This window comes from Bombina bombina, chromosome 2, assembly GCF_027579735.1.
Source record: "Bombina bombina isolate aBomBom1 chromosome 2, aBomBom1.pri, whole genome shotgun sequence".
NCBI lineage: Eukaryota > Metazoa > Chordata > Amphibia > Anura > Bombinatoridae > Bombina > Bombina bombina.
In genome coordinates this window covers 904,714,490-904,741,033 of record NC_069500.1, presented here as the reverse complement: position 1 = coordinate 904,741,033, position 26,544 = coordinate 904,714,490, and the positions used below count along the sequence as shown (strand labels likewise).

Here is a 26,544-nt window from a genome sequence, read left to right as displayed (position 1 = left end):
CTCCCCCCATATTTAAAAAATTGTTTCCTATGGTCGACCCCAGAAAGGACTTATGGCAGTCAGTCCCCAAGGTCGAGGGAGCGGTTTCTACTTTAAACAAACGCACCACTATTCCCATAGAGGATAGTTGTGCTTTCAAAGATCCTATGGATAAAAAATTAGAAGGTTTGCTTAAAAAGATGTTTGTTCAGCAGGGTTACCTTCTACAACCCATTTCATGCATTGTCCCTGTCACTACAGCCGCATATTTCTGGTTTGATGAACTGATTAAGGTGCTCGATAGTGACTCTCCTCCTTATGAGGAGATTATGGACAGAGTCAATGCTCTCAAATTGGCTAATTCTTTCACTCTAGACGCCTCTTTGCAATTGGCTAAGTTAGCGGCTAAGAATTCTGGGTTTGCTATTGTGGCGCGCAGAGCGCTTTGGTTGAAATCTTGGTCGGCTGATGCGTCTTCCAAGAACAAGCTACTAAACATTCCTTTCAAGGGGAAAACGCTGTTTGGTCCTGACTTGAAAGAGATTATCTCTGATATCACTGGGGGTAAGGGCCATGCCCTTCCTCAGGATCGGCCTTTCAAGGCAAAAAATAGACCTAATTTTCGTCCCTTTCGTAAAAACGGACCAGCCCAAGGTGCTACGTCCTCTAAGCAAGAGGGTAATACTTCTCAGGCCAAGCCAGCTTGGAGACCAATGCAAGGCTGGAACAAGGGAAAGCAGGCAAAGAAACCTGCCACTGCTATCAAGACAGCATGAAATATCGGCCCCCGATCCGGGACCGGATCTGGTGGGGGGCAGACTCTCTCTCTTCGCTCAGGCTTGGGCAAGAGATGTTCTGGATCCTTGGGCGCTAGAAATAGTCTCCCAGGGTTATCTTCTGGAATTCAAGGGACTTCCCCCAAGGGGAAGGTTCCACAGGTCTCAGTTGTCTTCAGACCACATAAAAAGACAGGCGTTCTTACATTGTGTAGAAGACCTGTTAAAAATGGGAGTGATTCATCCTGTTCCATTGAGAGAACAAGGGATGGGGTTCTACTCCAATCTGTTCATAGTTCCCAAAAAAGAGGGAACGTTCAGACCAATCCTAGATCTCAAGATCTTAAACAAATTTCTCAAGGTCCCATCTTTCAAGATGGAAACCATTCGAACTATCCTTCCTTCCATCCAGGAAGGTCAATTCATGACCACGGTGGATTTAAAGGATGCGTATCTACATATTCCTATCCACAAGGAACATCATCGGTTCCTAAGGTTTGCATTCCTGGACAAACATTACCAGTTCGTGGCGCTTCCTTTCGGATTAGCCACTGCTCCAAGGATTTTCACAAAGGTACTAGGGTCCCTTCTAGCTGTGCTAAGACCAAGGGGCATTGCAGTTGTACCTTACCTGGACGACATTCTGATTCAAGCGTCGTCCCTCCCTCGAGCAAAGGCTCACACGGACATCGTCCTGGCCTTTCTCAGATCGCACGGCTGGAAAGTGAACGTGGAAAAGAGTTCTCTATCCCCGTCAACAAGGGTTCCCTTCTTGGGAACAATTATAGACTCCTCAGAAATGAGGATTTTTCTAACAGAGGCCAGAAAGACAAAGCTTCTGGACTCTTGTCGAATACTTCATTCCGTTCCTCTTCCTTCCGTAGCTCAGTGCATGGAAGTGATCGGGTTGATGGTAGCGACAATGGACATAGTTCCTTTTGCGCGCATTCATCTAAGACCATTACAACTGTGCATGCTCAGTCAGTGGAATGGGGACTATACAGACTTGTCTCCAAAGATACAAGTAAATCAGAGGACCAGAGACTCACTCCGTTGGTGGCTGTCCCTGGACAACCTGTCACGAGGGATGACATTCCACAGACCAGAGTGGGTCATTGTCACGACCGACGCCAGTCTGATGGGCTGGGGCGCGGTCTGGGGATCCCTGAAAGCTCAGGGTCTTTGGTCTCGGGAAGAATCTCTTCTACCGATAAATATTCTGGAACTGAGAGCGATATTCAATGCTCTCAAGGCTTGGCCTCAGCTAGCGAGGACCAAGTTCATACGGTTTCAATCAGACAACATGACGACTGTTGCGTACATCAACCATCAGGGGGGAACAAGGAGTTCCCTAGCGATGGAAGAAGTGACCAAGATTATTCTATGGGCGGAGTCTCACTCCTGCCACCTGTCTGCTATCCACATCCCGGGAGTGGAAAATTGGGAAGCGGATTTTCTGAGTCGTCAGATATTGCATCCGGGGGAGTGGGAACTCCATCCGGAAATCTTTGCCCAAGTCACTCAACTTTGGGGCATTCCAGACATGGATCTGATGGCCTCTCGTCAGAACTTCAAAGTTCCTTGCTACGGGTCCAGATCCAGGGATCCCAAGGCGGCTCTAGTGGATGCACTAGTAGCACCTTGGACCTTCAAACTAGCTTATGTGTTCCCGCCGTTTCCTCTCATCCCCAGGCTGGTAGCCAGGATCAATCAGGAGAGGGCGTCGGTGATCTTGATAGCTCCTGCGTGGCCACGCAGGACTTGGTATGCAGATCTGGTGAATATGTCATCGGCTCCACCTTGGAAGCTACCTTTGAGACGAGACCTTCTTGTTCAGGGTCCGTTCGAACATCCGAATCTGGTTTCACTCCAGCTGACTGCTTGGAGATTGAACGCTTGATTTTATCGAAGCGAGGTTTCTCAGATTCTGTTATCGATACTCTTGTTCAGGCCAGAAAGCCTGTAACTAGAAAGATTTACCACAAAATTTGGAAAAAATATATCTGTTGGTGTGAATCTAAAGGATTCCCTTGGGACAAGGTTAAGATTCCTAGGATTCTATCCTTCCTTCAAGAAGGATTGGAAAAAGGATTATCGGCAAGTTCCCTGAAGGGACAGATTTCTGCCTTGTCGGTGTTACTTCACAAAAAACTGGCAGCTGTGCCAGATGTTCAAGCCTTTGTTCAGGCTCTGGTTAGAATCAAGCCTGTTTACAAACCTTTGACTCCTCCTTGGAGTCTCAATCTAGTTCTTTCAGTTCTTCAGGGGGTTCCGTTTGAACCCTTACATTCCGTTGATATTAAGTTATTATCTTGGAAAGTTTTGTTTTTAGTTGCAATTTCTTCTGCTAGAAGAGTTTCAGAATTATCTGCTCTGCAGTGTTCTCCTCCTTATCTGGTGTTCCATGCAGATAAGGTGGTTTTACGTACTAAACCTGGTTTTCTTCCAAAAGTTGTTTCTAACAAAAACATTAACCAGGAGATTATCGTACCTTCTCTGTGTCCGAAACCAGTTTCAAAGAAGGAACGCTTGTTGCACAATTTGGATGTTGTTCGCGCTCTAAAATTCTATTTAGATGCTACAAAGGATTTTAGACAAACATCTTCCCTGTTTGTTGTTTATTCAGGTAAAAGGAGAGGTCAAAAAGCAACTTCTACCTCTCTCTCTTTTTGGATTAAAAGCATCATCAGATTGGCTTACGAGACTGCCGGACGGCAGCCTCCCGAAAGAATCACGGCTCATTCCACTAGGGCTGTGGCTTCCACATGGGCCTTCAAGAACGAGGCTTCTGTTGATCAGATATGTAGGGCAGCGACTTGGTCTTCACTGCACACTTTTACCAAATTTTACAAGTTTGATACTTTTGCTTCTTCTGAGGCTATTTTTGGGAGAAAGGTTTTGCAAGCCGTGGTGCCTTCCATTTAGGTGACCTGATTTGCTCCCTCCCTTCATCCGTGTCCTAAAGCTTTGGTATTGGTTCCCACAAGTAAGGATGACGCCGTGGACCGGACACACCTATGTTGGAGAAAACAGAATTTATGTTTACCTGATAAATTTCTTTCTCCAACGGTGTGTCCGGTCCACGGCCCGCCCTGGTTTTTTAATCAGGTCTGATAATTTATTTTCTTTAACTACAGTCACCACGGTACCATATGGTTTCTCCTATGCTATTATTCCTCCTTAACGTCGGTCGAATGACTGGGGTAGGCGGAGCCTAGGAGGGATCATGTGACCAGCTTTGCTGGGCTCTTTGCCATTTCCTGTTGGGGAAGAGAATATCCCACAAGTAAGGATGACGCCGTGGACCGGACACACCGTTGGAGAAAGAAATTTATCAGGTAAACATAAATTCTGTTTTTAAACTAATAAGATTTATGTATGTGAAAAAAAACTGACAAGCTATTTAAATACTGAAACTAATGTTTGAACAATTCAGCAGCTGCAGTATTTAACATGCTAGTGCACTGAGAATATGTAACTATGCTTCAGATGCACATGAGGAGAAAAATGCTAACACAAAAACAGTGATAAGTTTCACTAGAAGCAATTTTGCCAACACATGTATATTGCAAATATGTTTCTATTCAAAGATGTAATTCATCAATGTTCATTTACATTTTTACCAGAATGTCCCTTTAAGTCTCCATCTTTTATTGAATTTACAAATCCATGGCACTGAACCTAAAATGGCCTTGCTCCTAAGCTTTAAATTCCTGCTTTTTAAATAAAGATAGCAAGAGAACGAAGAAAAATTGATGTTGGAAGTAAATTAGAAAGATGCTTAAAATTGCATGCTCTATCTGAATCAAATTTGGGTTTAGTATCCCTTTTTAATGTTTAAAATATTATGGTTTATATTGTTTCATCTCTCCCTTCTCTCCTTCAAAAATATCACGACCATAACTTTTTCCTATAGGTTGATTGTTTTTAAATTAATGACCCATATTTGACAAATATATGTCTGGTTTATTTGCCATTTTGGCAACTCGCCTCCATATTGTATTGTATTCTAGGTGTTAAAGGGACAGTCTACACCAGAGTACTTATTGTATTAAAAGATAAATACCTTTTATTACCCATTCCCTAGTTTTTGCATAACCAACAGTTATATTAATACACTTTTTACCTCTGTGATTATCTTGTATCTAAGCCTCTGCAAACTGCCCCTTATTTTAGTTCTGTTGACAGACTTGCATTTTAGCCAATTAATGCTGGCTCCTAGGAACTACATGTGCGTGAGGACAGTGTTATCTATATGAAACACATGAACTAACACCCTCTAGTGGTGAAAACTGTCCAAATGCCCTGAGATAAGAGGTGCCTTCAAGGGCTTGGAAATTAGCAAATGAACCTCCTAGGTTTAGCTTTCAACTAAGAATACCAAAGAACAAAGCAAAATTGGTGATAGAAGTAAATTGGAAAATTGTTTAAAATTACACGCCCTATCTGAATCATTAAAGTTTGTTTTGGACTAGACTGTCCCTTTTAAGTTAAGTGCCACAATACCACAGGTTTCCCCTGGAAAAAAATACTGCATAAATAAATGCTGTGCGCGTGTTGATGTAGGATTTATTGCTATAAATAAAGCCTGTTTTTTGTTTGTTTTTTTAGTTTGCTAAAGGCAGTTCTTATAAACATATTTTGTATTTTTTCATAGAAAAGAGCAAGTGACCCTAACAGGTTTTCAAATAGAGGTGGAACTTTGCTTAAAGAAGAGAAAGAAAGGGTGAAACTTCAAAAATTGTTGAAAAAAGTGAGTATTGTTGTATTGATCTATTTCTGCTTGATTCTATGCAGTTTTCATATAGGCATTATGAACATTTTAAACCAATCAATCCATATAATTTTTTTTTTTTTGTTACTATACAAGCAAATTTACAAATAATTTCTTTTTTATGACACGATGACTCCACGGATCATCTTAATTACTAATGGGATATTCACCTCCTGGTCAGCAGGAGGAGGCAAAGAGCACCACAGCAAAGCTGTTAAATAGCTCCTCCCTTCCCTCCCAAACCAGTCATTCTCTTTGCCTATGTTAGTAATAGGATGTAGTAAAGTGAGGTGTTAGTATAGATTCTTCAATCAAGAGTTTATTATTTTTAAAGTAGTGCAAGATTGTGCTGCTTTGTTCTAGGGTGTAGCCTTAGTCCAAATCAGTCTCTTCAGTAGAGCAATGGTGGCTTTAGAGCAATGGGAACTTGTGGGACATAATTCTCACTGCGCCTCCCATACATTGATGCTGCCCTAATCCTGATAGCCTAAGTAAGATGACTCAGGCTTTATCTTTATCCACAGGGCTATGGGAGGGAGAGGACCTCTTAAACCTGCTGAGCTGCCCTGCTGTCGGGCAGATTTTAAAGGTAAGTGCTGACTTTTTTTTATTCTGGGTCGGATGATAAAGATCTCAGAAGTGGAGCACTTTATTTAAATTTGGGAAAGAACTGTACTTATAAAAGGAGTGGATTTCGATGACAGCACCTTATTAGCAGGCACTGGGGCTAAGGAGAATGATTAGGTGGCCTATACTTGGGTGATTTTATCACTTACGCTGAGGGTAAAACTTAACTCGGTGGGAAGTGATATTGTGTTTTTCACATTTATTTAGACTACGCTGTTACGAGAAGCGGTAGTCGGATTTGCCCAAAAAGTTTGATGGCTCAGTTAGCTCCCGGTGGCGTAGCTGTTATTTCAATAGTAATGGCGACCGGGGAGTTGGGTTTCCTGTGGGAGGAGCGTGAAGGTGGAGGTGCACGCTCAAGCTCACCTGTGTGGAGCAGTAACAGCTCTGAAAAACTTCCAAGCCACTGAGCCTCATTGCGGGGTGTAAAGTACAAGCCCGGCCGGAGGAATAAAAGCTGGCTTAAGGAAACTCTACAGATCCCCAAAAAAAGGGCTGATTGGGAGCAGCCTATTCTTGCATCTGCAAGCTTCCATCTCTTCTCTAAAGCCTGTGAAAAAGGGATGATAAAAGGACTAAGCATTTAACCCATAACGGGAGCACTGGACCAGACTGTGTTATTCATAAAGCCTAGAAGGGCATAAAAGACAGAGTTCTCCACAGTCACGCCGGGAGTCGCTGCATAGCAAGCCAGGGGAAACATCCAAGTTACCCTAAATTCAGTGAAGGCAGCTCAAATTCCCTGGCTTAACGAGAAGGAGCGGGTGTTAAGGAAGAAGGAGGTAGAGCCCAGGCAAAACGTCCACATACCTGCAAGCTGGAAGCCGGGAGCGGCCGGTGAACCTGGAGACACTGCTCCCGGAAGATTGGTGCCCCCCCCCTCTGTAAGTCGGCGAGTAGTTCTGACGTCAGGGCGCGACGCCAAGAGCTGGTTGGTGTGAAGGCCACAGGAAGCTCGGAAGGTGGGCTAAGAACGCTAGGAGCTAGAGGAGAGAAGAAGAGAGAAGTGGCCACCGGAGATCAGTCACGAATGAGCCGTGAAGACGAGGGGGGGTAAGTATAATGGTTACCTTTTCCTTGGGGGCAGCTTAAAGTATTATTACAAGCTGAGTGATACAGGCGGTACTGTCGGTGACAGAACGGAGCTGGCTTTGTTTTTCACCAATAATCTATGGCAGAAGGAGCATAGCGGGGAAGCGGACTTTTCCTCTTTCTGTTTGTTTCTGCATATTTTTGAGTGGGAGCACAGTTGGGGAATTGGACTTTCCTTCTTTTCTCTTGTACACATAGGACTGAGAGTGGCTAAAACTTTTCGGAGGGAGACACTTATTTTGCTGCAGAGGAGGGATACTGCCTCATCTGTCTCCTTCTTTTCTGCCTACAACCTAATGAAAATCTATTAAAGGGATATTGACTATAGACAACCTTGAAGAGACTGTTATCCATAATTTTGTCTGGCATTATAAGGGCCCTGAGTACTCTCAGAACTGTATCAAGCAAAGGGGATACCACGGGAGGCAGTTGGCTGTTATAATTTCTTTTTTCTATGTCTGTAAGTAGTAGAAAAATTTGAAATATTTAGCTGATTGCTCACTTGTTAGCAAAAAATCTTGAAAGTTTCAACGGTGCAGTGGTAAAAATCATGATGCAATAGACAGTTGAATGTATATTATAAGGCACAAAAAATCCTATTAGATAGGCCAGGTTTTTGCTGTGGTGGTCAAATCTACACATTGTATCTGAGATTTAAGAGCAATATAGGCTACATTCTCTAAAAAAAAAAAAAAAAAAAAAAAAAAAAAAGCTGTAGTTTACATGGTACATACAGAAAAGAGGATAATGGTTAAAGTAATTCTTATCAGCTCTGAATTGTGTGTTTCAGATCCTGCCTGAGGCTGCAGGCCCTTATAGTTGCTCATATGAAAAAAAGGTCATAGGAGGCTGTATGAGTTGTCAAATGAGCAGAACTTAATTTAAGCTGGGCAGAAGCATTTTTGAAAAGGGTGTGCATCTGAGTGATTAAGCCCGCATAGCAGGAGTTATCCTCATAAATTATAACTAAAATAGTGGGCTGCTTATTGTTTTAGTTTTAGAAATCAGTAGACAATCTCATTGTACACCACCTAAATTTCCTGTTTTTTAGGTAACTCTGTTAATTTGCAAAAGGGGGTCTGTACTGTGTTATCTTCTCTTGCAAATGTTATATGGCACATTTAAGCGGTACTTTGTGCTTCAATATGTAACAGGCTATATATCTAACTAAATCTGCATTTTTTTTTACTGTTTAAGAATAACTTACCACAGAACAGTCTATTCAGATAAAGTTGATCACATAGGACCAATTGCAGGGTAGAGAGAGTTTATAGTTGAGACCAAACAGGGACTAATCAGAAATTAGTTTGGAGTTGCGTAATAAATGGAGAAATATATTACAATTTCTAAAAATAAATCTCCAGCCATGCCTATAAGGAAGGATAAAAAACAAAAATCCTCGCAGGAAAATTTACAAGAATTATCAGTTAGAAGTCCAGATTTGAACCAGGAAAGACAACTCACTACAAACCAGCTAGCAGAATTAATCCTGCCACAATTTGAAATAATAAAAGGGGAGATTTCAGAGCTATCAAATGAAATAAAACTATTTTCAAACAGATTAACGGAGGTAGAAGCTAGAATTTCGAATATAGAAGACACGCATTTTAGACAGGAAACCGTGCTGGACACACATTCAGATGAGATTAAGTTATTAAAAGTTAAAATTGAGGATCTTGAAGATAGGTCCAGGCGGAACAATGTGATTGGTCTCCCAGAATCAAGAGACTTTGAAGACCTTTTATTATTTAGCACACAGACATTACCAAAACTGCTAGGGCTACAAGGAGCGGAGGGAGGTTTCCAGGTGGAGAGAGCACATAGGGTCGGCATGGTGAGACAGTCAAAAGACGGTAGTATGCGACCAAGAATGGTGATGATAAAGTACCTAAACTTCCAAGACAAAGTTAAAATCATGTAAAAATACAGGCAGACACTTACTATAGACACTAAGCAGATCCTTTTATTCCAGGATTATTCAATGGAGACCTCCTCAAAGAGGCGTGGGATGGCACCTTTCTGCTCAGGATTAATCAGGGCAGGGTTGAAGGCAACCATGAAATACCCTGCGAAAATTACGGTACTGGGCATGGATGGTGTCACCACACTAAACACTATTGAAGAGGCAAAGGAATTCTGTAGAGACAACAATATAGAGGTCTAAGCAGCACTCAAAGATAAAGGCATTCATAGACCTTGGAGATTAGAATGGTGGGCTGGTTAGTAATAAGGGGAAAGGGGGGAGAGGGATACCTGCGTGCTGTTCATATTTTTTTTTTTTTCTCCTTTTGCTGTGTAATTTGTTTTTAATCTCAATAAGTACAGATTTTGAATAAATGAATAATTCACTTAAATTAATTTCGTGGAATGTGGGGGGAATAACATCTCCCATTAAGCGTAAAAACGTCCTCAAGCAAGTTAGAAAACACCATCCAGACATTATATTACTACAAGAACTACATCTTAAAGAGGCTGAGATAAGTAAATTGAAAACAAATTGGATAGCGGAAATAATTGCCACACCTTGTGAAAAACGTAAAAAAGGGGTAGCAATTTTGCTTGGTAGGGACCTATCATATAGTATAATCAAGCAGGAATTAGACCCAGGTGGGAGATACATAATAATACAATTGAAAATAGATGAGAAAATTTGGACGTTATGTAATTTATATGCCCCGAATAACTGGGACCCTAAGTTCTGGGAGAAGATGATTAAGGTTATATCTTCATATATCGGGCAGAACCTGATTGTAGCAGGAGATTTTAACTGCACAATGTGTCCTGACCTAGACCGGTATAAAATCCGGCATAGAGTGACTAATAATAGGGAAGCGAAGCGGCTGCAGAGTTTTTCTCGTGTATTGAAATTACATGACGCCTGGCGTATCCAGCACCCAGATACTCAGGAATTTACTTGCGAGTCAGGCGCGCATAAAAATTTTTCCCGAATTGATATGTTCCTAGTAGACTAACACATTATGAGAAATCAGATCGAGTCTCAGATTTCGGAGATAATATTATCCGATCACGCAATTATTGATATAAGGATTGTGTGGAGTACTCCCCCCAAAAAAATTGCAAACTCTTTCCGTTTTCCCCAATACATGTATAAAAGTGTACCATTTGCAAACTGGTTACAGCAAAAATGGAGAGAATACTCCACACAGAATATAGATTACATAAACAAGACCGAGGTGTTCTGGGAAGCAGGCAAAGCGGTTATCAGGGGGGAAGTAAAAGCCTACATGATTAAAAGGAATAAGAAAAATAAAGTGAGAGAAACGCAGCTAGCAAACCAACTTAGAAATAAATATGTGAAATATCTCAAAAATCCCAAAAAGGATAATTGGGATATATACAAAGCAGCTAGACTGGAAAGGGAATGTTTCTTGAATAAAATCGGGGCATACGAAGAGATGAAAAATAGGTCCATATTTCAGGGCAGTCAAGGTATATCGGCCAAACATCTGGCCAGGTTGGTCAAATTTAGAAAAAAATCAAATCAAATCCTTTCAATTCAGTCTGAAGGGAAACTCCTGAGTAATAAAGATGAAATTTGCAGGGCATTTTTTGAATATTATAGTAGTCTCTATGCAAGGGAAGAGGTGGACGAAAGGCAAAAAGAGCAATTCTGGCTGGGGTTGGACATTCCCCATATATCGCAGGCAGCATTACAGAAAATTAATGCCCCCATCACCGAAACGGAAATATCAAATATCATAAAAAAATCTAAACTTGGCAAAGCGCCCGGGCCAGATGGCCTACCGGCAGAGTTTTATAAAATCATGGCGGCAGAGATAGCGGGTACCTTAACCAAATTATTTAACCAATATTATCTGCAGAAAGATATGAATTCACTATACTTTTCTGACTCGGTAGTCTCTCTAATTCATAAGAAAGCGAAGGACCCAACTAATGTAGCGTCATATCGGCCAATTTCGCTTCTTAATCAAGATTATAAGATTTTAATGTCTCTTATTGCGGAAAGAATGAAGGAATCCATTACAGAAATTATCCATCCTGATCAGGCAGGCTTCATCCCAGGCAGAAACGTAGTCAGAAACATGCGCAGAGTCCTTACTACCATGGACTATCTCCATCAGGTTGACCAGGACGCCGGAAAGAAAAATCAGGGGGAAGACATAGCATTACTCACTGTAGATGCCGAGAAGGTTTTTGACTCAATCATCTGGGACCATCTAATAAACTCATTGAAAAGGTTTGGATTCTCCGGCGCCCTGGTCGACTTGATCGGGTTAGTATACAATAAGCCCAGGTCTCAACTCTTGGTCAACGGTGAGCTATCACAAAATATTACTCTGGGCAAAGGAACACGCCAGGGGTGCCCGCTTTCACCATTACTCTTTGATATCGCATTGGAACCTTTAGCCATATATCTAAGAAAGTCTCTTCCACCAATTTCTGTGGGGAATCAGAAGGTTTCTGTGGCACTTTACGCAGATGATCTGTTAATATTTTTACAAAATACGAGGCAGTCTATACCAAGTTTTGTGAAGATATTAAACACATTCAGTTCTTTCTCTGGATATAAAATAAACATTAACAAATCAGAAATCCTTTGGATCACAAAAAATAGAAATAGTTATTCTGGTAAACTCAGAGAAGTACAGATTATCAACTATCTAGGTATCAAGATTACTAAGAACCCAGCACACTGGTACCAGCTCAATTTTAAAGATCTATTCCAGAAACTACAGCATGATCTAGCAAAATGGAACTTATATTATTTATCTATTTCAGCCCGCATAAATGTCATCAAAACCATTATTTTCCCAAAATTTTTATTTTTGCTTCAAAATCTACCCCTTTTACTACACAAGAGAGATATTGATGGCTATAACAAAGCTTGCGCTTTTTTTATCTGGGGGAAAAAGACTTCACGTATTGCGTACAATAAATTGACGCAGGAAAAACGATTTGGAGGTTTTTCGTGCCCAAATATAAAATACTACAATATAGTATCCCTGGTTAAATTTGGGGCAGATTGGCTCAGCAAATCAGATTATGTAATTTACTACGAACACGAAAATGAATTAATCAAACCATTTAACCTGCAGGCTGTGTTACACTATCCGTATAAACAATTACCTAGTAATATAAGCAGGTTAATCACAATTGCCAATGTAGTGATCGCATGGCAGAAATATTGCACAATACTAGGGATAGAATTTCAGACTTCTAGATCATTACCGATTACTGGTAATCCTGCTTTCCCACCAGGGTATTGTAACAGTGTATTCCATACTTGGGAAAAGAGAGGGCTGATTTATGTATCACAATTAAAAGAACCTCACACGGGGGATATCAGATCTTTTGAAAACCTGACTCGCGAATATAACCTACCATCCAAGCATTTCTATGCATATCTACAGGCCCGTCATTTTATAAGTGATTATGATAGTAGGTTTAGTAAGCATTGGGCACAATTAAATATCGAGGCAGGGATAACTTTATATAAAGCAGGTATCAGATCAATCTCAATTTGGTATCAATACATTATGACTAAAGAAGGATCATTGCATATTAATCACTGTAAACAGAAATATGCATTACATTTTCCCGAGTTGCAAGATAAGGACATAACAGATAGCATTGAGAGAACAAGGGAGGCAACTGATAGAATCAATATAAGAGAATCACAGTATAAGGTAATAAACAATTATCTAACCCCAGCCAGAATTGCCAAGTGGTCTCAATCACAGGTCACATGCCCTAAATGTCATAAAGTAAATGTGGATCTGCTGCATTACTTTTGGACTTGCCCAAAAATTGCACAATTCTGGAGTAAAATCCAATACTGGATAAACAGGAAAATAAGAGACAAGATAGAGTTAAAGGCAGAACATATATTCTTCTTGTATCCAACTCAAAGGATTGGGGAAAGATTATTCATAAATCTGGCGATTTTGATTGCAAGGAATCATTTATGCAAAAGGTGGAAGCATAGAAATTCTCCTACCATCATTGAATTCACAAATTCCATGAGAAGTCAGATTATGCTAGAGATAATAGGACTGGATAAATTTGCAGTTAAACAGGTTACTATATTTTTTAAGAAATGGAAAAAGTATATTCATAGTGAACCCACAGCTGTTCAATACTACATGCTTTCGCCTTTCCAAGACTCCATACCCTTCCTGGAATTAATCTTAGACGGTTCTTTACCTTCAAACTGGGCATACAGCCGTTAATGTGAAAAATTAATAAAAGCAAAAGTAAGCTGGAGATTAAGCGTAACTTTCAAAATGCATATTTTTTTTTTATTTTTTTTCCCTTTCTCTTTTCTTTCTCTTCTTTTCTCCCTCTCCCTCACCCCCCCTCCCCCCGGGTAGAAATATTTATTGTTTTAATTTTTTGAGTTTTGCGTGAGAAAGCCTGAGCGTAATAGAAAATATATCAGGTCGGTGCTGAGCTGCACTTATTTAGATTCAAGACTGGATTAAGATAGGAATAAAGCAGGTGGACTCACGATTTTGGCTAAGGGACAGATGAAAGCAGGTCAGGATTTGCAGATGGTAACTGAGTGTCCCTACAAATTAAATAATAGATTAGATAAAAGATATTGGAGGAAGAAGATAAGATGTTCTGTTAGAGATGACTTGTTACATTTGAGGCGATACGCAGAATCCAAGTAACTCTGATAAATTTCTTTTTCTCTTCATTCAGTTAGCATGTTATGTTTGAGTTCATTAGAATCAAATGTTTGATATCTTATGTTCTGGATATGTTATTTATTTCTTGTTTTCTGTTCATAACTTCTCCTCCAATTAAATAAAAAGATTTATAAAAAAAAAAAGTAATGGCGACCGGGAGCTACATGGTTGTTACGCCAATGATGGACAGAACTTAGTGTGGTGCCAGTTTAGACTGCGCGCTCTTCCTCCAATGCCGATTTTGGAAAACTGAAGGGTTGTTTAGCACAGAATGTGGTGTTTCTTTTACAAGATACGATGAGTCCACAGATTTCATCCTTGTGGGGTATCGCCTCCTGGTCAGCAGGAGGAGGCAAAGTGCACCACAGCAGAGCTGTGTATATATAGCTTCTCCCTTCCCTCCACCTCCAGTCATTCTCTTTGCCTGTGTTAGTGATAGGAAGAGGTAAAGTGAGGTGTTAGTTTAGAATCTTCAATCAAGAGTTTATTATTTTTAAAGTAGTTCCACAGAGTGCTACTTTGTGCTGGGGTGTAGCCTAGACCAGATCAGTCTCTTCAGTGAAAAGAGAAGCATTTGGTGGCTTTAAAGCAATAGGAACTGGTGGGATAAAATTCTCACTGCGCCTCCTATACATATTTGCTGCCCTAATCTAGATAGCCTAAGCACTTTTAACTCAGGCTGATCTTTGTCCACAGGGCTATGGGAGGGAGAGGACCTCTGAACACCTGCTGGACTGCCATGCTGTCGCACAGCGTTCCAGGTAAGTGCTAACTTTCTTATTTCTGGGGACGCATCCTCTCAGAACAAAGCACTACAGTTCATACACACATGTCAAGGGCTGTGACTAAGAAAGGCCCTTATTGTGCTGAGACTGTGGTCTCTTCTTGGGAAGAGTACTATTTTAATGGCTGGGGCTGGAAAACAAACTGCTTTATTTTACTGTCTAAAAAGCAGTTTTTTAATACAGTTTACAGTCCGGACGATGTCTAGCTTTATTTCTGTGGAAATCTACAGAGTTGCTTTGTGTTCTAGCAAACTTGCTAGCGTTACTCTCCTCTCCCGATAAGTTTTTAATGTTTATCTGAAGGAGCGGTTGCATGAAGGCTTTATACGCTCAATATCGGGACGGCTCAATTTTTTACTTTTTTGCTGCCCGGGCGCTCCAGCACCGCACGCCCACGATGGGCGGAGCCTTGGTGCGTCGGTCTTTCTGACGGCTCCATTTTATTACTAGCCGCCCGGGAGATACAGCTTAATACGCCCACGATGGGCGGAGCAAGGCTACGCTTTGTCGCACTAAAGATAGTTTGCGCGCCTTTTGGTACCTCCGTTCCGGTTAACGTTGTGAAAAGCACTACATATACAGTGAAGGGGCTCATCTGCTGCTGTTAATTCAGCAGAGGCTTCTTCGTGCATATTAAATTAATTTGCTGGGGTACTTTGTCTGCTGTTTGTGGTTAAGACAGGAACAGTGGCAGAGTGATAATGGAGTCGGACTTTTAACTCCCTTACGTTAGCCATCTAGGAGGAACGACTGTAGCAATTTATATTATGATAATGCACGGTTTGGTTTCCTATTTAAGGGCACAGTACCACCCAACTTTTAGTTACACATCTAGTTGTATACAAAGTCCTACACCATATGTTTCCTTGTCTACTGTTAAGTTACAAATGTGAGGTATTTTACACATTTAAAGAGACAGTAGCATTTTTATGGGTTGTTTTTGTTCAAGGTATTCCGGATGTTTAAATGTTAATTCATCCATTACGTCTTGAATGGACTAAAAATACACTGAAATAATGTTATTTCTTCTACAAGATATGACGAGTCCACGGATTTCATCCTTACTTGTGGGATTTATCCTCCTGCTAACAGGAAGTGGCAAGGAGCACCACAGCAGAGCTGTATATATAGCTCCTCCCTTCCCTCCACCCCCAGTCATTCTCTTTGCCTGTGTTAGTAATAGGAAGAGGTAAAGTGAGGTTTTAGTTATATCTGAACTGGCTGACATTATTCCCTGTAAGGGAAAGGGTAAGCAGTAGACATATAGGAATTATGGGTTACTGTGTTTACTAGTGTAGCTCACTTGGGGCTTGACACTGGGAGAGGCAGCTGTGATATATTGCTATGTTTATTAAAGACAGCTATGTTTATTAAAGACAATATGGCATAATAAATGTGTGCATAGGCACTTTTGGGGACCACATGGCTTTTTTTAACTGCTTCCCATGCGGTTATGGTTTTTGTTAATACGACATCCATAGTGGACGGGGCCTGTTTCGTGCGCTCAGACGCGCAGTATCTTCCTCACTAGAAGGCAGCAGGCACTATCTCTGGTGGGGCCTGAAGTAGATATTCAATCACCGGATCGTTATTGAAACATTCCTGAGTTCCCTGAGGTGCAGGGGCTGTTACCATTGTTTAAAGTTTATTTACCAGATAAAAAGGGCTTTTTACAGGGTGATTTAACTTTGCTCTATTAGTGCAATAATTTTTGGCAAATTGGAACTGCTTAGTATAATTTTTTTAGTAATAAAAAAATCTTTCATGCTGCAGTACAGTAAAATTGTTGCGCTTTTAGTATTTAAAGGTTCAGTACGTTTTTTTTCTGATTTTTTTTTTTTTTTTTTTTTTTTTTTTTTTTTATATCAAGTAAAAGGGTTAAAAACGACTTGTGGCTATTGCTAGTCTAACATGTCTGAACTTGAGGAAACTCCTTGTTCTTTGTGTTTAGAGGCCATTGTGGAACCCCCTCTTACTTTGTGTACTTCTTGTACTGAAAGAGCCTTACAATGTAAAAAGCATATTTTATGTAAAGAAAATGTGCCTAAGGATGATTCTCAGTCTGAAGAGAATCAGGATATCCCGCCTAATTCTCTCAAAGTGTCACAACCTTTAACGCCCACCCAAGTGACGCTGGGTTCCTCAACCGCGTCTAATTCATTTACTCTTCAGGATATGGCTGCAGTTATGTCAACTACCCTTACAGATGTATTATCTAAGTTACCAGTGTTACAGGGTAAACGCAGTAGGACATGAATAAATGTGAATACTGAGTCCTCTGATGCTTTGTTGGCTATTTCCGATGTGCCCTCACAGGGATCTGAGGTGGGGGTTTAGGGAGAGGGAGAACTTTCGGAACCGGGAAGTGTTACCTCAGACAGATTCGGAAGTCATGTCCTTTTAAATTTAAGCTAGAACACCTCCGCTTACTACTTCGGGAGGTCTTAACGACTCTGGATGACTGTGACCCTATTATGGTACCACCAGAGAAGTTGTGTAAAATGGGCAAATATCTAGAAGTACCCGTTTACACTGATGTTTTTCCGGTTCCTAAGAGAGTCTCAGAGATTATCAAGGAGTGGGACAGACCGGGTATACCATTCTCTCCTCCTTTTTAAAGAAAATGTTTCCCATATCAGACACCATTTGGGACTCTTGGCAGACTGTCCCCAAGGTGGAGAGAGCTATATCTTCCCTGGCTAAGCGTACAACTATTCCTATTGAGGATAGCTGTGCTTTCAAAGACCATATGGATAAGAAGTTAGAGGGTCTTCTAAAGAAATTATTTATTCATCAGGGTTTCCTTTTACAACCGACAGCCTGCATTGTTCCAGTTACTACTGCAGCGGTTTTCTGGTTTGATTCTCTAGAAGAGTCTCTTAAGGTTGAGATTCCTTTAGAGGATATTTTAGATAGAATTAAGGCTCTCAAGCTAGCTAATTCTTTTATTACAGATGCCGCCTTTCAAATTGCTAAGTTGGCGGCTAAAAATGCAGGATTTGCCATTTTAGCCCGTAGAGCATTATGGTTAAAATCGTGGTCTGCTGATGTGTCATCTAAGTCAAAGCTCTTGGCTATTCCTTTTAAGGGTAAGACCCTATTCGGGCCTGAGTTGAAGGAAATCATTTCTGACATTACTGGAGGTAGAGGTCATGCTCTACCTCAGGATAAGTCTGTTAAGATGAGGGGTAAACAAAATCATTTTCGTTCCTTTCGGAATTTTAAAGGAGTACCCTCTTCTTCCACAAAGCAGGAAGGGAATTTTGCTCAGTCCAAGTCTGTCTGGAGACCCAACCAGGCTTGGAACAAGGGTAAACAACCCAAGAAGCCGGCTTATGCTACAAAGACAGCATGAAGGGGCGGCCCCCGATCCGGGACCGGATCTGGTAGGGGGAAGACTTTCTTTCTTTGCCCAGGCTTGGGCAAGAGATGTTCAGGACCCCTGGGCACTGGAAATTGTGACCCAAGGGTATCAACTGGAATTCAAACATTTTCTCCCAAGAGGGAGATTTCTTCTTTCACGATATTGTTTGTAAACCAGATAAAGAGAGGCGTTCTTACATTGTGTATAAGACCTCTACTATGGGAGTGATTCGTCCCGTTCCAAGACTAGAACAGGGATTTTACTCAAATCTTTTCGTGGTTCCCAAAAAAGAGAGCACGTTCAGACCTATTTTAGATCTCAAGTCTAAACAAGTTTCTCAGAGTTCCATCTTTCAAGATGGAGACCATCCGAACAATTTTTTTACCAATGATCCAGACGGGTCAATATATGACTACCGTGGACTTGAAGGATGCATACCTTCATATTCCTATCCACAAGGATCATCATCAGTTCCTAAGGTTTGTTTCCTGGACAAACCTTTTCAGTTCGTGGCTCTCCCCTTTGGGTTGGCCACAGCTCCCAGGATCTTCAAGAAGGTTCTAGGGTCCCTTCTGGCAGTTCTCAGGCCGCGGGGCATAGCAGTGGCGCCTTATCTGGGCGATTTTTTATTTTTATTTTTTTAAATTCAGGCGTCAACTTATCATCTGACAAAGTCTCATACAGACAGTGTTGTCCTTTCTGAGAACTCACGGGTGGAAGGTGAATCTAGAAAAGAGTTCACTAATTCCACAGACAAGGGTTCCCTTCTTGGTAACTCTGATAGATTCTATAGACATGAAGATATTTCTGAAGTCAAAAATTCTAAATACATGCCGAGCCCTTCAGTCCAATCCTCGGCCATCAGTGGCTGTGTATGGAGGTAATTGGATTGATGGTGGCGGCAATGGACATTCCGTTTGCTCGGTTTCATCTCAGACCACTGCAACTGGAATGGAACAGTGGAATGGGGACTACGCAAATTTATCTTCTCCGATAAACCTGGATCAAGAGACCAGAGACTCTCTCTTCTTTGGTGGTTGTCGCCGGATCATCTGTCCCAAGGGACGTGTTTCCGCAGACCCTCGTGGGTGATAGTGACAACAGATGCCAGTCTTCTGGGGTGCAGTCTGGAATTCCCTGAAGGCTCAGGGTGTATGGACTCAGGTGGAGTCTCTACTTCCAATCAATATTCTGGAATTGAGAGCAATATTCAATGCGCTTCAGGCATGGCCTCAGTTGGCTTCGGCCAAATTAATCAGATTCCAGTCGGACAACATCACGACTGTGGCTTACATCAATCATCAGGGAGGAACGAGGAGTTCCTTAACGATAACAGAAGTATCCAAGATAATGCGATGGGCGGGAGGCTCATTCTTATCTGTCGGCAATCTACATCCCAGGAGTGGACAACTGGGAAGCGGACTTTATAAGCAGACAGACGTTTCATCCGGGGGAGTGGGAACTCCATCCGGAGGTCTTTGCCACCCTGAATCTCAGATGGGGCAGATCGGAATTGGTTCTGATGGCATCTCGTCAGAATGCCAAGCTCCCAAGATACGGATCCAGTTCAAGGGATCCTCAGGCCGAACTGAGAGATGCCCTGGCAGTGCCTTGGTCGTTCAACCTGGCTTATGTGTTTCCACAGTTTCCTCTCCTTCCCGGGTGATTCCTCGGATCAAACGGGAGAGAGCTTCAGTAATTCTAATCGCGCCTGCCTGGCCACGGAGGACTTGGTATGCAGATCTAGTGGACATGTCCTCTCTGCCTCTGTGGAAGCTTCCAGTGAGACAGGACCTTCTCATTCAAGGTCCTTTCCAACATCCAAATCTAATTTCTCTGCAGCTAACTGCTTGGAGATTGAAAGCTTTATTTTATCTAAGCGCGGTTTCTCTGATTCGGTCATCAATACTTTGATTCAGGCACGTAAGCCTGTAACCAGAAAGATCCATCATAAGATATGGCGCAAATATCTTTTTTGGTGTGAATCCAAGGGCTACTCATGGAGTAAAGTTAGGATTCTGTCTTTTCTCCAAGAAGGATTGGAGAAAGGATTATCTGTGAGTTCCTTAAAGGGACAAATTTCTGCTTTGTCCATTTTTCTACACAAACGTTTGGCAGATGTTCCAGACGTTCAGTCTTTTTGCCAGCCTCTAACTAGGATTAAGCCTGTGTTTAGACCAATTGCTGCCCACCCTGGAGTTTGAATTTAGTTCTGAATGTCCTTCAAGGTTTTCTGTTTGAACCCATGCATTCCATAGATATTAAGTTGTTATCTTGGAAAGTTTTTGTTTTTGGTTGCTATTTCTTCTGCTCGTAGAGTTTCTGAACTTTCAGCATTACAATGTGATCCGCCTTATCTTTCATTCTGATAAGGTGGTTTTACTTACCAAACCTGGGTTCCATCCTAAGGTTGTTTCTAATAAGAATATTAATCAGGAAATCGTTGTTCCTTCATTGTGTCCTAACCCTTCTTCTAGCAAGGAGCGTATGTTGCATAACCTGGACGTGGTCCGTGCCCTGAAGTTTTACTTGCAGGCGACGAAGGATTTCCGTCAATCATCTTCATTATTCATTGTTTTTTCTGGAAAGGGTAGGGGTTAGAAAGCTACGGCTACCTCCCTTTCTTTTTGGCTGAGAACAATGCTTCTGTTGAACAGATTTGCAAGGCTGCGACTTGGTCGTCTCTTTACACTTTTTCCAAATTTTCCAAATTTGATACTTTTGCTTCTTCTGAGGCTGGTTTTGGGAGAAAGGTTCTTCAAGCAGTGGTGCCTTCCGTTTAGGTCTCTGTCTTGTCCCTCCCTTACATCTGTGTCCTGTTGCTTTGGTATTGTATCCCACAAGTAAGGATGAAATCCGTGGACTCATATCTTGTAGAAGAAAAGTAAATTAATGCTTACCTGATAAATTAACTTCTTCTACGATATGACGAGTCCACTGCCCTCCATGTCATTTTTAAGACAGATTTATTTTATATTTTTTTTTTAGCAACTTCAGTCACCTCTGCACCTTGGTTTTTCCTTTCTCTTCCTAACTTCAGTCGAATGACTGGAGTGGGAGGGAAGGGAGGAGCTATATATACAGCTCTGCTGTGGTGCTCTTTGCCTCCTCCTGCTGACCAGGACGCGTAATCCCACAAGTAAGGATGAAATCCGTGGACTCATCGTATCTAAAAAGAAACAAATTTATCAGGTAAGCATAAATTTTCCTTTTTTCCACCTCTGGTACTTCTTCCAAGGGTGATCTCTAAGATCATAATGGAACAATCTTATTTGTTTCTGATAGCACCAGCTTGGCTTCTCTGGTTTTGGTATGCGGATCTTGTCAGGATGTCCAGTTGCCAGCCTTGGCCACTTCCTTTAAGGCCAGTCATTCTGTCTCATGGGCCGTTTTCCATCAGGATCTCAAATCTCTAAATTTGAAGGCATGGAAATTGAATGCTTAGTACTTGGTCATAGGGTTTCTGACTCCGTTAGTTCTTAGCACTAAGATACAGGGTCGTAAGTGTTTCAAGGAAAACCTATATTTCATTCTTTTAGAATTCCTAGGATTTTTGTTTCTTCAGGATGGTTTGGATAAGGGTTTGTCTGCAAATACTTTGAAAGGACAAATGTCTGCTCTTTCTGCCTTATTTCATAGAAAGATTACTAAACTTCCTGATATTCACTGTTTTTTGTTCAGGCTTTTATTAAATCTATTTCTCCTCCTTGGAGTCTCAGAAGAGAGAACGGCACCCCTGAGATAGAACAAAAGCTAGACTAACTCCCATGCCTGTTCATTTATATTGCAACTCAGGGTGCATGTTCTTTTAGCACACTATGCCTTTTCACAGAGAAAAAATATTCTGTAGCATATCAGTCTGACCCTGCCCAATGACAGTCCAGCACCGAAATACCAGTAAATTCTTCTCTGAACAAGAGAAACAACCACCCCAGATGATCGTTTCAGCCTTCTGTGGGCCTTTTCAGTGAGTTGCAGTTGTATCTCTCTAAAGATTTGTGCAAGGAAAACGATCGTCTGGGGTTGTGTATGTATATATGTGTGTGTGTATATGTATACTTTAAAATTTAGTCTTGAAGAAGGCTCAATGATAGATCCGAAATGTCGATTATGACTTTTCATGCATTGTGTACAAAATAAATTATTGGCTTATTCAAACCCTGAGTGCCCTCCTTTACTACGAAGCTGTGTGCCTGATTGAGGATTGCACCCAGGTCACTATCTGTGTACAGAGGTTGGAGTGCTGGGCCACCGGCTATTTGACATTAGATAGATATATAGATAGAGATATATATATATATATATATATATATGAGATATATATATATATATATATATATATATATATATATATATATATATATATATATATGAGATATATATATATGAGATATATATATATATATATATATATATATATATATATATATATATATATATATATATATATATATATATATATATATGAGATATATATATATATATATATATATGAGATATATATATATATATATATATATATATATATAGAGAGAGAGAGATACATACACACACACACACCGCTAGCAGGTGCATAAAGTCCAGCACATAGTGACTTCAAATGTAGCACTGTCATAAGTTGCCACCTTCAGCAAAAGTCGGTTTGTGATGGATCTGCTCGGTTACCTTTAACTTATTATTGTGAAGTGGCGCAGAAATAGCCCAGCCACAAAGTGACCAGGATCCTTGGCAGTATTAAGTGATCCAAATTGATCAGTATTTTAGTTTGTTGCATTATGTTGGCATTACCTAGTCCTTGGGGGCTGCAGACAGGCAAGAGTGCTCTGAGCCGTCAGAGTTTCTCACTCTGGTGCTAATGACGGCTCAGAGTCGTCATGAGCACTCTCCCACCTTGAGGGAGAACTGGGGGCTCCTAACCGCTCCTACCCCGGCGATCATGCATGTAGAGTGACAGGCATCGCAAGGGGATTACGTGATGACGTTACCGTGCAACTTTATACTTAAAGGGACATAATACTTGTATGCTAAATCACTAGAAACCGATGCAATATAACTGTAAAAAGCTGACAGGAAAATATCACCTGAGCATCTCTATGTAAAAAAGAAGATATTTTACCTCACAACCTCCTCAGCTCAGCAGAGTAAGTTTTGTGTAAAAAGTTATACTCAGCTGCTCCCAGCTGCAGGTAAAAAAAAAAAAGATTAAAAATGAAGAAATGAACAGCAGCCAATCATCATCATCAGCAGTGCTGAGGTCATGAACTCTTTTACTGTGATCTCATGAGATTTGACTTAACTCATGAGATTTCATTGTTACACTAAATAGGGAAATAACATGAGTGCACAAGGCTCATCCTTTCAGCTGTCCCGGGACAGACATACTGATATGCTGCTTAGAAGTCCTTTACAATGGGATGTGCCTACTGAGGAACTTTTGAGGTAAAATATCTATCTTTTTTACATAGAGATGTTCAGGTGATATTTTCTAGTTAGCTTTTTACAGCTATGCTGCATCACTTTCAAGTGTTTAAACATTTGGGTATTATGGCCCTTTAACAATGTTAAGTATAGGAGGAGGGGGCATGCTGCTTAGAAGCCTGTATCTCGGGCATGTATCAGCTACAGACCCCCAAGACCCACTGTTGGAAAGGTAATCGCCTAACCTTTCCAACAGTGTAAGTCTTGGGGGTCTGTAAAAAAAAAAAAAAAAGTTAAATTTTTAAAAAAAAATAAAAAAAAAAACCCTTAGAAAATATTAGCACCCAGGTGGGAAAGTTCTTAGCACTCAAAGGGTTAAGATGTCAGGAAAAATATATTTTAAGCCATAGAGAAGTAAGTCGGGCAACCCTGCTTTGGGTGGTCTGAAGGAAGGTTGTAAATACTTAATATAAACTCGGAGAGGAAATATCCATATAAACAGTTGATGATGATACAGCTTGTATCTTGTTTTACTTATATTTAGTGGTTTTCTTTTACAATTTCTAGCTGGAAGAGGAGCTGAAGACTCGAGTAGAAGCATGGGAGGCTGAACAAGGTTGTGAGTTTTTGCTTAAAGGAAATAGATTTATGGACTATATATCAAGCCAGTGGGAGGTACTCAAACGTGAAAAAGAACGTGAAAAGCAAGAACGTGTGAGTGTTTTATGAATTTGTGTTCAAATTTAATTCATGCTTTCTTATATTTTTTTTATTCTTTAACTATTCTTATGTACAGAGATTAGTTTCCTTTCTATGGTACATGATACATCTAGCTACAGTGAAGGCCTTTAGCCATATCTATTTTCTCTTACACTTTGAATAGTGTTTTTACAGCATTTGCTTTATAGAAGAGATTAATTTGACTTCATCAGCTTTCTGCATCCCACTAAACACCTGAGAAAAGGATGAGACTATTAAGTATGAACTTTACTCTCTTTATTAAGACAAATAGCAAATAAAGTAGACCTTATTAGTAATCTGAGATCAGAATGCTCCATCCTTGGAATAGAACATTTGTTTGGGGGGGGATTGTTAGATTATGTAGTATACAACTACCACCAGCAGATTGTTAGATTCTGAAGCATACAACCAAGTGTCAATTGTTGGATTCTGTAGCATGCAACCACCACTAGAGTAGGTTTGATACTGATTTGACAACTATTTAATGTCATAGTGCAAGTTGAACATTTGGTCCTATTAAGTTATTTTACTTAGACTCTCAAAAAGGATGAAAATTCTACACCTTTCAAGACTCCAGTCAAGCGACCTGCAGGATCTTGTATGCAGAACACTCCAAGTAGTAAAAACCGAAAGGCAAGTATAAAATATTAGTCCTTTAGTTGGAAACTATTGCAAAAAAAGTTATGCAATATTTTTTTTTTTTTCCTCCTTGAAATATTAATTAAGCCATTTTCATTTTACTTTTTTTCCATTCTTTATAATATTTGTTTCATTAATAGTCACATCTATGGTTTAGACATTGAATTTCTGTGTTTGTCTATATGTACCTTATTTTACATGCCAATTTACATTTTCTTCAGATATATTTAAAGGGACAGTAAAGTCATAATTAGATATTTGTTTTTTAGACAGAATAAAATTTCTTTCCTAAGACATGGAGAGTCCACAACGTCATTCCAATTACTAGTGGGATTTCCTTCTTAATATGAGGAGAGTCCACGGCTTCATTCCTTACTTGTGGGAATACAGAACCTGGCCACCAGGAGGCAGACACCCCAGCCTAAGGCTTAAGTACCTCCCCCAGTCATTCTTTGCCTTTCGTCACTGGAGGATGGCAGAGAAGTGTCAGAAGATTCTCAGTAGTCTCTTAGGGAGGGTAGTACCCTTCGGTATGGGACTGGAGTTTTAAGGGGTCTTGTCATCTTCTCAGTGAGAGCATGGGCGAAGGTTAGGGTCTGGAGATGCAGGGAGAGTCTTTCTACGAAACCTTCCAGACTCGTGTTAACAGCTCCTAAGCAATCGGTGTTGACGAGTTTCTCTGCCTGCTTCTGTCACTCAAACCCATGTCAGGTGCAATGCTACAAGACTGTCAAACTTGAGAGGCTGTGTGTCTGTTCCACGGCGATGATTCCGGTAAGAACGTTTCATTTTATAATCGTATGATAACGCAAGAAGACAGGGTCACAGTGTGACTCCTTTTATCTGTATGGAATCGAAGGTTAATATCTCCGAAAGGGGATTATTGAGCAGGGGGGATTTACGCATTATTTGCTTTTATGTTTTATGCTTCGACATGTGTGAGATGAGGCTCAAGCAGATGTTTGAACATTCAGGTTTTACTTTCATTTTTGGATATCTGAACTGTTAGGTTTGGCGCACTTATTCCAGAAGCAGGGGCGGTCCTGCATGGCACACCATGTGACTGGGTGTGGTCTCATTGATTTCCTCTTTCCTGACCTTGCGGGTTTCTCTGTGAGGCTTGGGTCATAGGAGGTGGTAAGTGCCCCAGCCATTGGGGATCTAAAGGTGCAATTTATCTTTTTCTATAGTCCATCTTGAAGGTGCAAGCTATGGAGGACTCTGATACGTTAGAGCAGAGCTTTCCAAACTTCATGTTGGTGACACACTTTACACCTACATCATTTCGTGACACAGTAATTCAGTTGTTTTAGCAAACAGGAGGTTAAACTAACTTGTTTTAAGAGATACAGACAGAAACATAAATTATATAATAACAAAATATATTTACAAGTAACAGTATGTATGTGCAAGAATTTAAAAAAAAAGTTTCATATCACCAATAGCTACGTACTATTTTAATGGGATGTATGAAGTTGATGTGATGAACAGAGTTTATGAATATTTGGTGGAATATTAGCTAAAGACACTCGCATTTTACCATCAAACATTTTTAAGCTTCCACTTCCTATCCATATATCAAGAGCATGAGCAGCAATGCACTACTGGGAGCTAGCTGCAAAAAAACAAAACACTTTGACTTCTGACTGTTGCTCAGCAATTAAGCTGCTGCCCT

The 26,544-nt window shown here is 40.7% G+C and overlaps 1 protein-coding gene across 2 annotated transcripts in view; it reads left to right on the top strand.

Annotated features, from left to right (window-relative positions):
* LOC128649814 (protein regulator of cytokinesis 1) overlaps positions 1–26,544 on the top strand; it is a 281,224-nt gene that overhangs the window by 150,512 nt on the left and 104,168 nt on the right. For both annotated transcript variants that reach the window (XM_053703289.1, XM_053703288.1), the window contains 3 exons: positions 5,413–5,508; positions 24,057–24,203; positions 24,765–24,863. In XM_053703289.1, the coding sequence (XP_053559264.1) occupies positions 5,413–5,508; positions 24,057–24,203; positions 24,765–24,863 (342 nt within the window). The remainder of the gene's footprint in view (positions 1–5,412; positions 5,509–24,056; positions 24,204–24,764; positions 24,864–26,544) is intronic.